At 38.7% G+C, this 15813-nt stretch overlaps 1 protein-coding gene across 1 annotated transcript in view; it reads left to right on the forward strand.

The window, feature by feature from the left end:
* Positions 1-15813, forward strand: part of LOC140953928 (uncharacterized) — a 49164-nt gene that overhangs the window by 29406 nt on the left and 3945 nt on the right. Inside the window, 30 exon segments of the mRNA XM_073403305.1 lie at positions 97-123; positions 615-1250; positions 1361-1393; positions 1762-1794; positions 2660-2941; positions 3248-3424; positions 3837-3869; positions 4301-4582; positions 5150-5317; positions 5496-5525; positions 5817-6098; positions 6227-6394; positions 6742-6783; positions 7111-7143; positions 7298-7579; positions 7952-8110; positions 8568-8600; positions 8758-9039; positions 9399-9563; positions 9734-9766; positions 10701-10982; positions 11536-11694; positions 11974-12019; positions 12314-12342; positions 12782-13063; positions 13262-13429; positions 13951-13983; positions 14132-14413; positions 14951-15118; positions 15471-15500. Of these exon segments, the coding sequence (XP_073259406.1) occupies positions 97-123; positions 615-1250; positions 1361-1393; positions 1762-1794; positions 2660-2941; positions 3248-3424; positions 3837-3869; positions 4301-4582; positions 5150-5317; positions 5496-5525; positions 5817-6098; positions 6227-6394; positions 6742-6783; positions 7111-7143; positions 7298-7579; positions 7952-8110; positions 8568-8600; positions 8758-9039; positions 9399-9563; positions 9734-9766; positions 10701-10982; positions 11536-11694; positions 11974-12019; positions 12314-12342; positions 12782-13063; positions 13262-13429; positions 13951-13983; positions 14132-14413; positions 14951-15118; positions 15471-15500 (4659 nt within the window).

Genomic DNA, 15813 nt, shown 5'->3' on the forward strand with positions numbered 1-15813 from the left:
CTGAGTCAGAAGTTTCTTGAAATAACCCATTATCAGGTGTCTTGTTGAATAAATAATCTCGCCCTAAATTTAAGTCGTATATTTGTTTTATTTCAGGTACACGCCCTGTTCGACCAACATTAGGTAATGATTGTGATTATGACGGATCATGATTATGTCAGAATATTTGAATGACTTGAGGTTAAAAAATCAAATTTTGAGAATGAAATTTTCAGCATTTTCATTTTGCTGGTGTGCCTTGACCGGCCCGAGTTAATATTGCTTGACAAAATGCCACAAAGAAAGATAAGATCATGGATTAGTTGGATATACCTTGAAACTTTGGTGAATAGCATCTTACGAATCGTGGCTACTTTTAATTAGAAATTGTAGCGTAGCGATGATTTGTTTAGGATCTAAAGCAACCCCGTTGGAAAAGAAAGCCATACATTCAGCTTTGTCCGTCAATTGATGACGATCGTCGAATGCCAAGACATTTAGTTTGTTATCGACAAAACTTCTGTTTAGGAAGTTAAAGTTTCATCATGCAATAGGCTTCTGCTTCCTGGTATAATCTGTTTCGGTATTTTGAACTGAAATTACTTATCAACTTATTAAATCCACTTTCGTTTCAGGACGTGTACGTGCTATAGCTGTATACCCTTTGACGTCACGAACGCGTGGTCGGGATATCAGCCGTTTCAGAAATCCACCAGGAATTGTCAGAAACGTTAGATTTGCTCCAGGTCCAGATGGAAAACCTAGAGGCTCTTATTATTTCCTTGGACGGTCCTACAGTTATATTCAATTTCCAAATCGAGGAAGGTTGGACACAAGAGGATCCATCACACTCTTGGCGTGGATCTACCATCAGGGCCACGCGGGGCCTATCTTTAACTATATGCCAAATGGCTGGGGAGTACACTTCTGGATGGTTACACCTACAATGCTGTTTGCACGGTTTACGCGTCGGAGGGGACGCCGTTTTACAAAGGCGGTGACCAGCAGACGAGTACGACCTAGACAATGGCAGTTTGTTGGTGCAGTTTACAATCAGCGAACAGGACGCGCCAAGTTGTTTGTCAATAATAGGTTCACTGCCAATAGGTATATTGGTCGAATAAGATTGGCTACTAATTACCCCGTCAGGATGGGAGCTCGGATTGGAGACAGAAGGTATTTTCGGGGACGAATCTCCTGTATGCAAGTATTTTCTCGAGCTCTTACCACCAAGCAGATCTTGCGCCGAAAGTGGAAGTGCGCTAGAAGAGGTAATTGCTTAAATATTTCATTTATTTAATCATCAGAATAGTCGCAGGAAGTAATAAATTACAATAGAGATTTGGTTACAGTGTTGACAAATCTTTAATTTATACCGTAGGCTGTGTTCGACCACCTATACCGCCAAGAAGGGGTAAGTCACTCCCTGTTTGTAGACTTTGTTTAGTTGTACCTGAGAAAGACTAGAATAGGATGTTAACCTATTCACTAGAAAATGTTACTGAAGTACTGAAAGTACTGAAACGGGAGTGTTTGAACATCTTAAATATTTTTGTGTACTTGTGGGAGAGATAATGAATATCATTAACATATCAGATTACCATATCGTTTCTATGGCAATATTCAAATGATGTTTACCTTAATCCACTATGTTTGATTCGTTCTGTTTCTCAACAATTATTTCGGGGCATACACCCTTCAATTGTTACATGCAGTCAATGTCTGTAGTGCCACAGTATGCATGGCCTCAAACTCTATTGACCAGTATCTCTGTTTTTGCAGGAAGAACTTTGAGAATCACTGTTAACTTAATAGGTAAGGAAATTGCCCTATATAATGTACTCTGTCTAGTGTTTGAGACGGAGTGGTATAGTCGATAGATTTATCAAGGAGCAGAAGAGTGAAAAAGGTGCATACAGACAATGCATGTTTGAAAAATGTTGTCAGTAATTGACCTGTTCCACGAAACATCCTTCCAGAAATCGTTTGATTTTTATTGGTAATTTTTTACCTTGGTGTTCACTTAACGTGTTCTCCGCTAAAGTCAAAACCAGTTCCTTTTGCTTTGGTTATAAGGCTAACGCCCTTTAGTGCCGTTATAGTTTCATTGATTGATTCATTATTTTTCCACACGTCTGACTCAAAGGTTTTTTTTTGTCAACTCCAGTGCATTTTCGCATTGTAAGTATTGTGGCTAGCTGACTGATGCAAACTAATGATAGCTTCGACATTTGCAGAAACCAAAGCAAGCAGTTGATTCGTTGCTCTCATTTAGTATGTCAAGTTGATTTAAACGATAATCAGACGCCTGCCCGCTATGTCTTTGATTCGGGGTGGTGTGATGATGGGGAACTATATTATCCTGGCAGTTCTTGCTCTCTTCTGTGTTATTACTTTAATTCCTTCGAAAAGAAAATTTAGTCAAGATTGAATCTGTTTCAGAGCCATCCCATATATTCGTACTTGTTTACAGCTGGGTGTGCGGACCAATACTTTTAGTTATTTCGTTTTATATAAACACTGGTTTTATGTGGTCGATCTGGAGACTGTCTCCAATTTTAGTTGTGAACACTAAAAGTGAAAGTATCACGCTCTCTAGATACCGTTAGTTTGATTTAGTTTCGGCTTTGGTTTTCCACTACCATCCCTTGAATTCTCCATCGGTTTTCATCCACTTTAGCAAAGAGCGTCGGTTGCTTTAGAGACACAGGCCGACGAGCAATACAAACACTGGAAGGAAAAAGTCGCTTGTTAAGAGGAGGCTATCGAAGAAGACGTCATGCAATTGAGAAATGTGCTCTAGCCGCAATCCGACGAGGTTGGAGAGTGTTTGCGGTGCAACATCAAGGATGGTGTGCGTCCTCAAGAACAGCTCATTTGACGTACAGAAAATATGGTACATCTAACCGATGTAGAAACGGAAAAGGGGGGCCTTGGGCCAATGATGTCTATGTTTTGAGAGGTAAATACTATGATTTATATTAAATCACTGCAAAGGCAACAGGTATTAGTAGTCACATACCTTTATTTACTTTCTTTCTATTGCATATAAATGCCGTGTTTCATTCATTACCAAAAAGTTCTTCGAACAGTCAGGTAGTGCATTTAGTTGAAGGAGAAAGTATTAATTCAAACCCCGGTTTGAATTAATACCCCCCCCCCCCACCAAAAAAAAAATTATGATTAATACCCCCCCTTAAAAAAATAGTGATATAGAAGAAAGTCGTCATTAAGGAGCACTTAACTCTCTCTTTTTTTGTTTCTCCAGGATCATGCAACAGACGCACGACTACCAACTTCTGTTGCGTGTTTCCGTTTATTTATAAGGGCAGAAGATATAGAAGCTGTACCACAGCAAATTCTCCCAAGCGTCTGTGGTGTGCTACGTCTCCGAACTATGACTTAGATAAGCAATGGGGCTACTGTCCAGGTGGAGGAGGAAGAGGTAATAATACTTTCTTCCTGTAAAAGTCACAAATCTAAGAAGTGGAGGCACGAGCACGCGAAAGTATACAAGTGTCAGGGAGGTGCCAAGTTACAATGTCAAATTTTAACTGAATATATTTTTTGTCAGGTGTAAATAAATACATGGAGAAATTTCCTGAAAATGTCGTGTAAAACTTCTGTCTAAACCCTGATGTTTGTACCATTCACCAAATCTCCTCGGGTCTTTTCTTCTCGTCTTCACTTTATAGGATCATCAGATAGAGAAGATTATTGTCGCCGCTCAAGACTTGCACATGTTTTCAATTTTTTAAAAGCACGATAGCCAACGTGACGTCAAACATTTTTAACAGGCCTGACGTTTTGAACAGCTACTGGATGTTTATGTTTAACTTGATTATTTCTGTTTGCAGCACCCAAGATAAGACTAACGCCATCGCTTAAACGTGAGTATACTTGACCGGTTTACCAATTATATAGTATAATGTATGATCTTAGGACCACGTTCTTTAGGCCGAAGCAGTTACTGTTTTTGCATGGGCAAAGAAAAAAACAGCCGAAATTAATAGTTTTATTTAAAAAAGTTATCTCAACGATAATAGCAACCTAACCGTTTTTCAGCTATCCTTTATCTACCATCTGTAGTTTCTTTTCTTTTATTTTTCTACTTTATATTCATCTTTAGACATTTTTTCAGGTACATACGTACGTACGTACCAGCGTACAAGTAGGTCTTTTGATTGACTTTAAGCTCGTAAAGCCAAATCAAAAGACATTCTTCCCATGTATGTAGGAATATGCATTTGAAGCTCACAAGAGACTACAAACACTGGACTGAGCTTCAGATAATCTTGGACATTTTCCTTTATCTTTGCAGTCCAAAGGATTGGCTGCTTTAAAGACACCTATCGCAGAGCCATTTCTCAACTGGACGGCAGAAGTGTGCTTCTCAAGGGTAACTATCAGCGACGTAAGAGAGCTATTGAAAAATGCGCCTACACAGCGATCAAGTACGGCTATACAATTATTGGAGTCCAGAACGGTGGCTGGTGTGCATCAGGACCACGAGCCTTGAAAACTTTTGCAAAGTATGGACGATCCAACCGATGCAGGAACGGAAAGGGAGGAGCATGGGCTAATGACGTCTACAGGATAATAGGTACAAAGAGAATTACTCTAATAATAGAAAAGTAACACCTGTTTTAAATTTTGAAGGCAACGTTTGGGCGAAGAACATCGATTGTCAGTATACAACTTGCCTGTGGTTTGCAGCATCTTTCAAAAACAGACATATAAGGAAAGTAGAGCTTATTAAAGTTTTATCTGGTCTTGCTTTTATGTTTTAAAAAGCATTCACTGGAGGGTAGATTGTTATTATTTTAGATGATTCATTTATTTAGCACTAATTCTGGGAGTTAGGTGAGAGGAAGGAGGTTTTTCTAGGGAGGCTGTTAGCAAAGTTAGCGTTTGAATCAGTAAATTAGCTGGTCTTTTCCACAGGCAGTGTCTGTTCCTCATGTCGAGCATTTCCTTCCCAAATTCTAGCAGATGTTTTCTCCCCAGATTTTACCCAACCCAGATTTGTCAAGTTCAAATACTTAACTACAGCAGCTTCATTCTAAAATCATAGGTTAAGTACTAGTCTCAATATTTTGTAATTCACTCAGTCACAATAACCTTTGAGCCGTTTTTACCACATTTATTTATTGATTCATTTATTTGTCAGGCAAATGCCGGAAAAGGTCAACAAGTGGTTATTGCTGCGTCTTTCCATTTGTATATCGAAAGCGTCGTTACACCCGTTGTGCAAGGACTCGCAGGGGGAGACCTTGGTGTGCTATTACTCCAGACTACAGGCCTGGCAAGCAATGGGGATACTGCAGAGGAGGACGAGGTAAGTGAAAGTAATGAACCGAGAATAATGTATCTGAAATTGAAGCAAACACATAAAGTAATGGAGCATAGAGATTGGTCAGCATTACTTGGTCAATAAAGAGGACTATAGAGTAATGCTAGTCCCATTCAATTGATCAAATAACGCACTTTTTCTTTCATTCTTTTTTTTTCTTAAGCTCCTCCGTTAAGAATAAGTGGAGTATCAAGTAAGTAATTTAACTTTTAATTTTTTGTATCAGTTATTTCCTATCTTTATCATATTTTACCGATAATAAACATAACAGTAACAACAACAATGATAATGATAATACCTACGTTAGGCCATTTAACTACCAATATTTTAGGAAGAGTAAGGAGGGGTGGTTGACTTAATGTGATTCACATCCGCTGGGAGTTTAGGTAGTAAGCACAGTAAGAGTTATGTCGTCTTTTACATTTTTATCTAGAATTTTCTTTCAAATATTAAATTGAAATTTCGTACATCATTTTGAATTCAGTTCGATCTCTGGGCTGTTATCGGGATACCGGTCGCCGAGCCATTCCACAGATGGATGGACGTAGCATATTAGTCAAAGACTATTACCGAAGAAGAGCAGACGCCATCTTAAAATGCGCCTTGGTTGCTATGAAACACCGCTGGCAAATTTTCGCTGTGCAACATCAAGGATGGTGTGCCACAGCCTCTAGAGCTCACATGACTTACCGGAAGTACGGAAGATCCAATCGATGTAGGAATGGAAAAGGAGGTCCATGGGCTAATGATGTGTATAGAATATCTGGTACGTTCTAATATAAACTAAAGCAACATTAATGGATTAATTTGTATGCCTTGTTTGAACTTGTCTCTCAAATATGTCTTGGCTTGGTTTTCCCACTATTAACAGCATCCCGTGATTTTATCTTTCAGGCTTCTGCCGAAAGAGGACCACGAAACGGTACTGCTGTTCTTTCCCATTCATTTACAAAGGTCGTCGTTATGACAGTTGCACCAGAAGAAAACACAGTCGACCATGGTGCGCACTGACACCCAACTACGATAGAGACAAGAAATGGGGCAACTGTGCTGGAGGTAAAGGTGACATGCATTATAAACCGGCAATACTCAACAGAACACTTGAAAGTACACGAAAGCGGTTTCTTCATTACCCACGAATAATAATATAGTAATGACGTCGGTTAACAGGATGCCAATCCCTATACAAACCAATAGCTGTTGCGATATGTCCTAGTACAGTCCATGCTTTGAAATAGATCCGTTCTACTGTTTCTTAAGACCCAACCATGTATAGACCAGTTGTACACTAGCAGCCCCGCATTCCTAGTTAAACGAGGCGATTAAAAGGTCTTAATTTACTTGAATCTGTTTTTCTAGTTAAAGTCACTGATAACTATTGTTGCTATCACATTTTTTCTTTCTTATAGCACGCCCTGTCAGACCCCTACCGGTTGTCCCCCCAAGAGGAGGTTGGTTTTAAATCTATCAGGCTGTGAAGTCTTTTCCAAAATGGCACTGTCACTCTATTGTATTTGTTTGAAGAGAACCGACACAGCACATCCCAAAATACATTCAAACTCTTACAAATCGCACCTAACCCTAGAAATTATTACATTTTTCTCGCTTCTTTTCCTGAAATTCAACCTCGAGAAATATAACCCTCTATTGGATACAATTTTTATTATTCATTTTAAAGCGTTCAACGATTTTTAGCCCTGGGTTTTTTAATATCACATTTTTGAGACCAACTCTAAGGGTGTACCTTAAACTGACCAGTACGTGTATGTCCTTTTAAGGAAAGGTGGTTCGTGTCACGACAGGCTTGTTGGGTAAGTCACCTGAAAAAATTATTTTGTGCTTCCTGTTACTTATTTACCTTTTTGCTGTTTATGTTATCTTTTTTTAAAAGACGTCAGCCTGTATTTCGGTACCTTATCCTGCTATTTATTTCACGATTTATTTGCTTGTTTGTTTGTTTTTTAGCCAAAGGCATCGGTTGCTTCAGAGATACTGGCCGTCGAGCAGTTGCTACGATGGAAGGAAAAAGCCATCTTCTGACAGGACATTATAGAAGACGCCGAGACGCCATAAGGAAATGTGCTCTGGCGGCAGAAAGGCGGGGCTACCGAGTATTTGCCGTTCAACATGGTGGGTGGTGTGCGGCATCACGCACAGCCTACAGGACATATAGTAAATATGGAAGATCCAACAGGTGCAGAAATGGCAAAGGAGGACCTTGGGCAAACGATGTTTATTTTCTGAAAGGTCTGTCATATAGAATCTAATAATTATTGTATATTTTTGGAAAAATTAACTTGGAAAATAAATCTCCTTTCACCTGCGATGTCCAAGTTATTTCCTGTTTTCTCTTCACTGTTTAATCAACTCACTCTCGGATTTTAATCAAACCTCTTCAAAACGTCTATCTCTAGTCCATATTTTTTACCGACATCTGTAGTAATTTTCCAGATGTTCTATAGTTATATGCTTATAATTTCGAGAATTGTTTGAGAGAAAAACTTGCGTGATATAACTGGTAAGGTTATGCTTCACTTATAACGAAACTTTCCTTTATTTGGAAGCTCTAACGTCTACTAAGTGTATTTGTTGAGGTCTTATAATTTCTCTATATTTCAGTTTCCTGTTCCGCCCGAACGACTCGCAACGACTGCTGTTCGTTCCCGTTCATTTACAAAGGTCGCCGCTATAACAGTTGCACGCGAATAAAGAGCAAACGACTTTGGTGCTCTTTGACATCTAGCTATGACAGAGACAAGAAATGGGGTTACTGTGGTGGTAAGCGTGAATTAAGATTATCGAAGCTTAAGTTTTTATCACACAGTGTATGTACTTCTGATCTGTGTCCCAACGTAAACTGTTCCTTTGATAATTTACGTTCATTGATTCTTGGCGCTTAATAGTACATATCAATGTGAGCAGAGCAGAAAAACTACCTTTTTCAACTCTTAAAATGATAATAATAATAATAATAATAATAATAATAATGCTGATAACATCACTGACCTTGTGTCAAGTAGAATGCCCATGTGCAAGACCAACTTAAATGCCGGCAATCAATACCTGGGATTTGTCTCTATCAAGAGAGGCATCTTTCAACGGGACCCCGCGCCACTGACTTCTTTTTGTTTACTACCTTGATACCGATGTCGATGGTGTTGCAAGAGACAGGCATTGCGTATTGTTTGGAAAAGACGAAACTGATTGTTGACCTTTCTGTGTATTTGTTTTACAGCGTCTGTAATTAAGATTCCAGGATTGTTCACCAGTAAGTATCTTCTCTTGAACAAAGAGGGAATGATCCATATAGTAAAGATTATCTTTACTATGGATTATCAAGTTGTACCTACCATTTGAGTTGTTCGGATGTTTTTAATTTCTCTTGTTTCAAAAAAAGACCCAGTTGACACTAGTTTTTCTTTTAGTCCAGAAAATCGGCTGCTTTAGAGATACATCTCGTAGAGCCATACCACAGCGAGACGGACGAAGCCGGCTTCTTCGTGGAAATTACCAAAGACGTAAATTTTCCATCCAGAAGTGTGCCCTGGATGCCGCTAAGTACGCTTTTAAAGTGTTTGGAGTCCAAAATGGCGGCTGGTGTGCATCAGGAGCACACGCATATAGAACTTATGCCAAATATGGAGCATCCAACAGGTGTAGGAATGGTAAAGGTGGACCATGGGCAAATGACGTCTACAGGATCATAGGTCAGCTATCAGTAAAACAGATGATTTGTTCTGTATTTCCATCACAACTTAATTACGCATTTTATGTATATTCAATCAGCTCGAAAGTGATCTGAAAGGTAAAATAAAACACCTTTAGCCGGAGAGGTCCGATCGATCGCCACTTTACATTCTTGGGATAAAGGAGCATTGCTGGGCAAACACGTGGGCAAAATTAGTTTTGAACAGTTCTCTTAATGACAAAACTATAGCTTGCATCACCACAAGGTTACTGAGGAGAACTCTAAACCTCACTTCATTACGCATGACCCTGTTTATCCAAGAACTGAAACAGCAATTCAATTTATACGAGTAGTTACAACTACTGCCTATTTTTTTAGGTCAATGCAGAAGGCGAACGACGCAAGGATACTGCTGTGTGCCATTTAGGTATCGCGGGCGTCGGTACAAAGGCTGCGCAAGAAATAGACGTGGGAAATACTGGTGCGCCATCAGTCCCGACTACAGAACAAGGAAACTCTGGGGGTGGTGTAGGGGAGGAAAACGTAAGTGTTTTCAACGCTGATAATGAAACGTTTTTCCGTTTTTTGATACTTTCGACCAACTCTGATAGTTTTACGTTTTTATTGTATGCAGCGAAATATTTAGTCATTGTTGTCTTTAGTGTTGTTTCGTTTGTGTTTTGTCGATGAAACTAATTACTTATTCTTTACAGCGCCACCAATCAAAGTTACGCAGGGATTCGTGAGTAAGTTAATAGTGCTTTATCAATCCATAGCCTAAAATGTAAGACGTTGGGTATATATATTACATGGCCGCGCGGGATACGAATTTTATCTTCGAGCTACTTACTTTCAGCACGAGAAGATAAAATTCGTATCCCCAAGCGGCAATGTAATGTTCTGTTTATTTGATAGATACTGATGAAATCCCTACTTAAAACACAACTTTTTTTAAAAATTCATTTTCGAAACAGTAAAATAGTGCAATTAAAGTGGTCACCTATCGCAAAATGCCTATCCCAAAAATGTTATGAAACTCGGATAAAAAGTTAGAAAGGAGAAATAAAGACAATAATACTTATACTTTCTGTTCCAAAAAGTTAGTAACCACGGCGACACCAATATCCTCACACGTGAAAGATAAAAATAGTATCTTCACTGCGCGCGATGAAGATATGATTTTTTAGTGAAAGGGAAAAATCTTGGTATTTCATCAGTATCTATATAATAAATAGTTATGATACACTTTTATCTTGGCTACTTGTTGTTCAGCCGCTTCTAGGGAATTCAGTCTTCACTCCACCGGAACCTAGAGAGCAGTGGAAATCGAGCCTGATCTTGTGCGGCCAAGAAGCAGTAATTTGTCACAGTGTACTTGTGTTTCAAAAAAATTAATCAGTTTTCTGACTTCTACGCAATTATGTTTATCTCTTTAATTCACCAATTTCACATAGATCATAATGCACCTGTTTTACTCCCCAAAATTTAGTATTGTCTTGGAGTTCTCTTGGGACGACCGTAATAATCAAACTGAAAACAATGGCTATGTAGAATTTTAGGGGGTAAACAAGGTGCATTATGGTCTATGTGAAAGTAGCGAATTGGCAAATTTTCTTTTAAAAAAATGGCCCTAACGGAAAACAAGCCACCACAAACAAAAGGATTCTATTTTTACTTCAGTCAAGCATGTTGGCTGTTTCCGAGACACCAGTCGTCGAGCAATTCCACAAATGGATGGCCGCGACATCTTGGTTCGAGACTTCTATAGAAGGAGAAGTGACGCAATTAAAAAGTGTTCTTCAACAGCCATGCGGAGAGGCTACAAAGCCTTTGCTGTACAGCATCAGGGTTGGTGTGCTACTGGTCCCAGAGCACACATGACCTACCGGAAGTACGGACGGTCCAATCGATGCAGGAATGGCAAAGGAGCGCCGTGGGCTAATGACGTGTATTTCGTATTTGGTGAGCCCTGTACTAAGCTTAACCTCCTTGGTATTTGTAACTCTGCTTGATCTTTTTTTTGATAGTTGCTAATGTTTACTACTAATATGGAAAACAAATTTTCGGTTCACTGTGTAAGCAGACGCCTTTTTTTGGTTTTAAACTTTTCGGGTGGCGAAAAGTGTAACCTGAAATGTCGCTGTCTTTGCAGGCTACGGTAGTGTATACTGCAGCAGTAATGATTCTTCAGCAAATGCATGTCGCTATTAATTTAGAAATGCTATACAAAGTGTGTATTATCACAGCATTTAGGTCTTGGTATATCGCGCCAGCTTTAAGCAGTTTTCTAGCAGTTTTAAGGGTGCGTACGAGCTTACAAGCCCTTCTTATGGAATTGATGAAGTGCATTCGTGTTCGGAAATAGTGTTCATATTCCCTGTTGTTGTATATCGCTTCTCTTTCGCCGGAAATTGTTCGTCCAGAATTATAAATTTGCGCCATGAAAATCCCCACTTTCCATAATGATCACTGTAGACGGAATAATTTACTTTTTGAAACTCTGTTGTTCTTATAGGTTCCTGTAGGATACGAACAACATCTCGCTATTGCTGTATGTTCCCATTTATCTACAAAGGACGTCGATATCACAAATGTACAATGAAAAATCACAAGAGACCATGGTGTGCCTTAACAAACAACTACGATCGAGATAGGAAATGGGGCAACTGCGCAAGTAAGGAAAACAAATGGCACACTGACAACTTTTATTGTTACTTGATCAAGATGAATACTTTTACACAAATTGTTCTAAATTCTAAAGGGTTTTTAATTTTGCAAACATTGCGTAGAGTTTTCAAGCTACGCTGAAAAAGGTTCTAATATGGCCAGTGGTGATCTACTGAAATAAAGTTTCAAATCTGTTCCCTTGATGTTAATAAATGCGTATGTGGTCCTTTAATTCCTTATTGATAATAAACTAAATATTATTATTAATTTTTTTTCTTTTTTGTAGGAGGCCGACCGGTTCGACCTGTTAGGCCCGTTATTCCTAAGGGTAAGTATGTGAATAAATCGTCCTGCACATGTCAGTGGTAAAGCTATTGTTTTCGGGGTTTCTGACAGCTCATTAATCAACGAATTAGGTAAATAACAATCGCTTCCTTGTGAATGAACGCAGCAAATATATGAGAACGGTGAGATAAATATTTTAGGCCTCATCTGAAAACTCCACAAATTGAATGCGCAAATTCAACTTTAATTTCTGCTCACGGACCTCGTTAATCAAAACATTAATGACGTCCATTACCTTTTGTTTTTGACGTTCCACTTTCTCTTTTTGCACATACAGGAAGGGTGTTCCGCATAACTTATAGCATTTCGGGTAAGAAATAACTTATTATTATTATTATTATTATTTGGAAATACTGGAAGGAATCTAGAAATTGTGTATGTCTTTCAACTAGATTTAAAATAATCATTCAGTTCTTGGTAAACATTGAATCAGTTCCTAATGATGTTCTTACTTCTCAGCAAAAAGCTAGGAAAAAAACTAATGTAAGCGGGAGTTCCTGCGCTTTGTTTTGTAAAGGTATTGTATAAGCTGTTCATAGATTGAGCCCACTGATAGACAACATCAAAGTACGAGATATTAAGCAATATGTGTGGATTATTTGTTTTGAGATGTGCAGAAAGTCAATAGTTAAGTGCATGAATTTGCTATATCGTTAAGCAACTGAAGGCTTTGCATTAGATCAAACCTGCGATAGTCTTAGATGCGTTCTTGACTAACACTTATTGGCTTTATTCGAACACATTTTCAGCTAAAGGTGTGGGTTGCTTCAGAGACACTGGCCGTCGAGCAATTGCCACTTTGGAAGGAAAAAGCCGCTTCCTCAAAGGAAACTACAGGAGAAGATCAGATGCTATTAATAAATGCGCAATGGCTGCATGGAGACGAGGCTACCGAGTATTTGCCATTCAACATGGTGGTTGGTGTGCGGCATCACGCACAGCCTACAGGACATATGGTAAATATGGAAGATCCAACAAATGCAGAAATGGCAAAGGAGGACCTTGGGCAAACGATGTGTACTTCCTAAAAGGTGAATTACATTTCTTTAGGACTTGTTAAGATACAAAAGAACAAATTGTCTCTTATGCATTACATCAATTACGATGAAGGAGCTGCTTAAATGCGCTGTACATATAATGAACGAAAATGACATAGTTTGGTCTGATGCCTCAGCATAGGTGATGGCTTGGTGTAACATAAAAATTACAATCGGTACTTTATATGCTAGGCTCCTGTCGTAAAAGATCCACTAGTGGCAACTGTTGCGTCTTCCCCTTTGTTTATAAACGGAGACGATATTACCGCTGTGTTAAGGGAAATGGTGGACGACGGTGGTGCGCAAATACTCCAAACTATGATAGAGACAGGATTTGGGGTTACTGTGCTGGAGGAAGAGGTACTATTTCAATTCATTATTACTTATTTACATGCTCTAAGTTTTATTTGTGTTTTACTTGCGTGCGATCAGAGTGGAGCCTATCATCATGATTTTTCAACTTGTATCTTTTTTGCACTTCCCTTTTTCATCTCTTTTGGAAACCATTTTTACAAAGGTTTGCGGTGAAACTCGTTTACCGTGGCCATAACGGATGGTAGAACGCACCACAACCTCAAGCCTTTTAAGTATAGGTATATGGACCATTTTTTGCATTTTATGTGTCTTTCTCAAATGAGGTAAATTCTCTTTGTTATTTATCCAAAAACAAAGTTAGTAGTCATCTAGGTTACTGGCTTTTATATACTTTCACAGGTCTTCAGTGATACAGTAGCCAGTAATATTAACCTTACATGTAAAGCAATTCTAAGGTTATCTGTTTTAGGTAAATTCCTTTGTAAAATGCTGAAAACACACTGCAAAATTGAACTGCCGTCATTGTCCTTTACGTCTGGTTAATGGTGTACTTTCTTTATTTTCAGCTCGGCCCATTATAGTAACTCTTTCATTAAGGGGTAAGATTTTTTAATTCTCTTTGCTTTTAAGTGTAAAAGACTGACGTATATGACATTCTGTCCTACCTCTGTTTATACGTGGTTATCATGTTTAAAGCGGCAACAGGCAAACGTTACTTTCCTGAGTCTTTTATACTGTATTTCTTAGTTCAAAGACTTGGCTGTTTCAAAGATACTGGGCGAAGAGCTGTTCCTCAACTGGATGGGAAAAGTCGCCTCCTAACCGGAAACTACCAGCGACGTAAATATGCCATTAGAAAATGCGCTTTGGCTGCTGCTAGGCGAGGTTACAAAGTGTTCGGTGTCCAACATGGCGGTTGGTGTGCATCAGGACCACGGGCTCAAAAAAGTTACGCAAAGTACGGACGATCGAACAGATGTAGGAATGGCAAAGGGGGGCCGTGGGCCAATGACGTCTATGTAGTTTCTGGTAAGCTCTTGAGATACTCCAAACAATACCAAAAACTACCACTTCTACGAATACTCAATTGAGAGATTTAAAAAAAAAAACCTCGGCAAATAGACGTATAATGTCTCTAATGGGCATTTTTGAGGTCGAGGGGGGGGGGGGGGGGGGTTGGGTCCTTATTTAAAACCGGAGAAGAAACCTTTGGTAATCGGAGAGGCAACCTTTGCAAATTCACCAAACTTCATGAAACAATTTGTAAATATATGAATAACTAAATAAAACAAAGTAAAGTGAAGGACTTTAAAATCATTTTAATCAGTCATTTTGTAAGAAACCAAATGCCTTTCAGCAAACTTTTGATTTTGTGCAGTAATGTAATGTATCTCACAGATAAGTTCATGTTTTTCAAATTTAAGGCTATAGTGGTGATCATTGTATTTGTTCAGGTTAGGTACTTGCCTTATCTGAATCAAAATATGTTTTCTTCTTTTCTCTAGGTATGCTTTGTTAAGTATACATGGCTGATAAGTATGTTATTGTTTCTGAATCAATTGTCAGGTAAATGCAGATATCGCACAACTCAAGGATACTGCTGTGTGCCGTTTAGGTATCGCGGTCGTCGATACAGGGGCTGTGCAAGAACTCGACGTGGAAGAACCTGGTGCGCAACCACCCCTGATTACCCAAGAAATAGACTCTGGGGGTGGTGCAGGGGGGGATCAAGAGGTAAGCATTGATTGTCCCTCAATTGTCTTGTTAAGTGGTTAAGGTATATACCGTGAATTATATAATAGTAACTTTATCTCATTTTACTTATCAAAAAATCATTGCTTCGTAAAAATCAGAACTTTACATCCTTCTATTAGATGGACTAGTCGATTCTTGTAAGTTAAATGTTATTGTACTTTCTTGGCCTTGTAGAATTATTGCACTCTCTCAAATTCATGTAGGATTTTTAAAATGGAATCAAGGTAACCGGGAAGAAGTTAAAGAGAAAGTACTATCAAATTCTAACGGCTTTGTCTTTCTACTTTTATCATGAACTTACAAAAAAATTGCTACTTTTCCTTGCTTTTAGCTACACCAATTAAAATTTCTGGAGTTACAAGTAAGTACAATTTGTTTGCATTGTGTTAAAGTTTTGATACAATCTCTGTATCCTGAGGACGGCATCACCATTACTCTTTTTCTATCTAACAGATTTCAAAGTAGACAGATACATGAATGGGATATGATACCTAGCACTTGCATGTTTTTGTTGTTGTGTTTGCTGTCTTATGAGACTTCATTAATTGATCTGTTGATGAGGGGAATAAAAGTGGCCTTGGCCTGCTGCCATGAAGTGTATCAAAGTGTACTTCGTCATCAATACCTTTTGATTCAAGGTAGAACTCTGCCTGAGTATGAGCAAATTTGCAAAT

This window comes from Porites lutea, chromosome 12 (assembly GCF_958299795.1).
Source record: "Porites lutea chromosome 12, jaPorLute2.1, whole genome shotgun sequence".
Classification (NCBI taxonomy): domain Eukaryota; kingdom Metazoa; phylum Cnidaria; class Anthozoa; order Scleractinia; family Poritidae; genus Porites; species Porites lutea.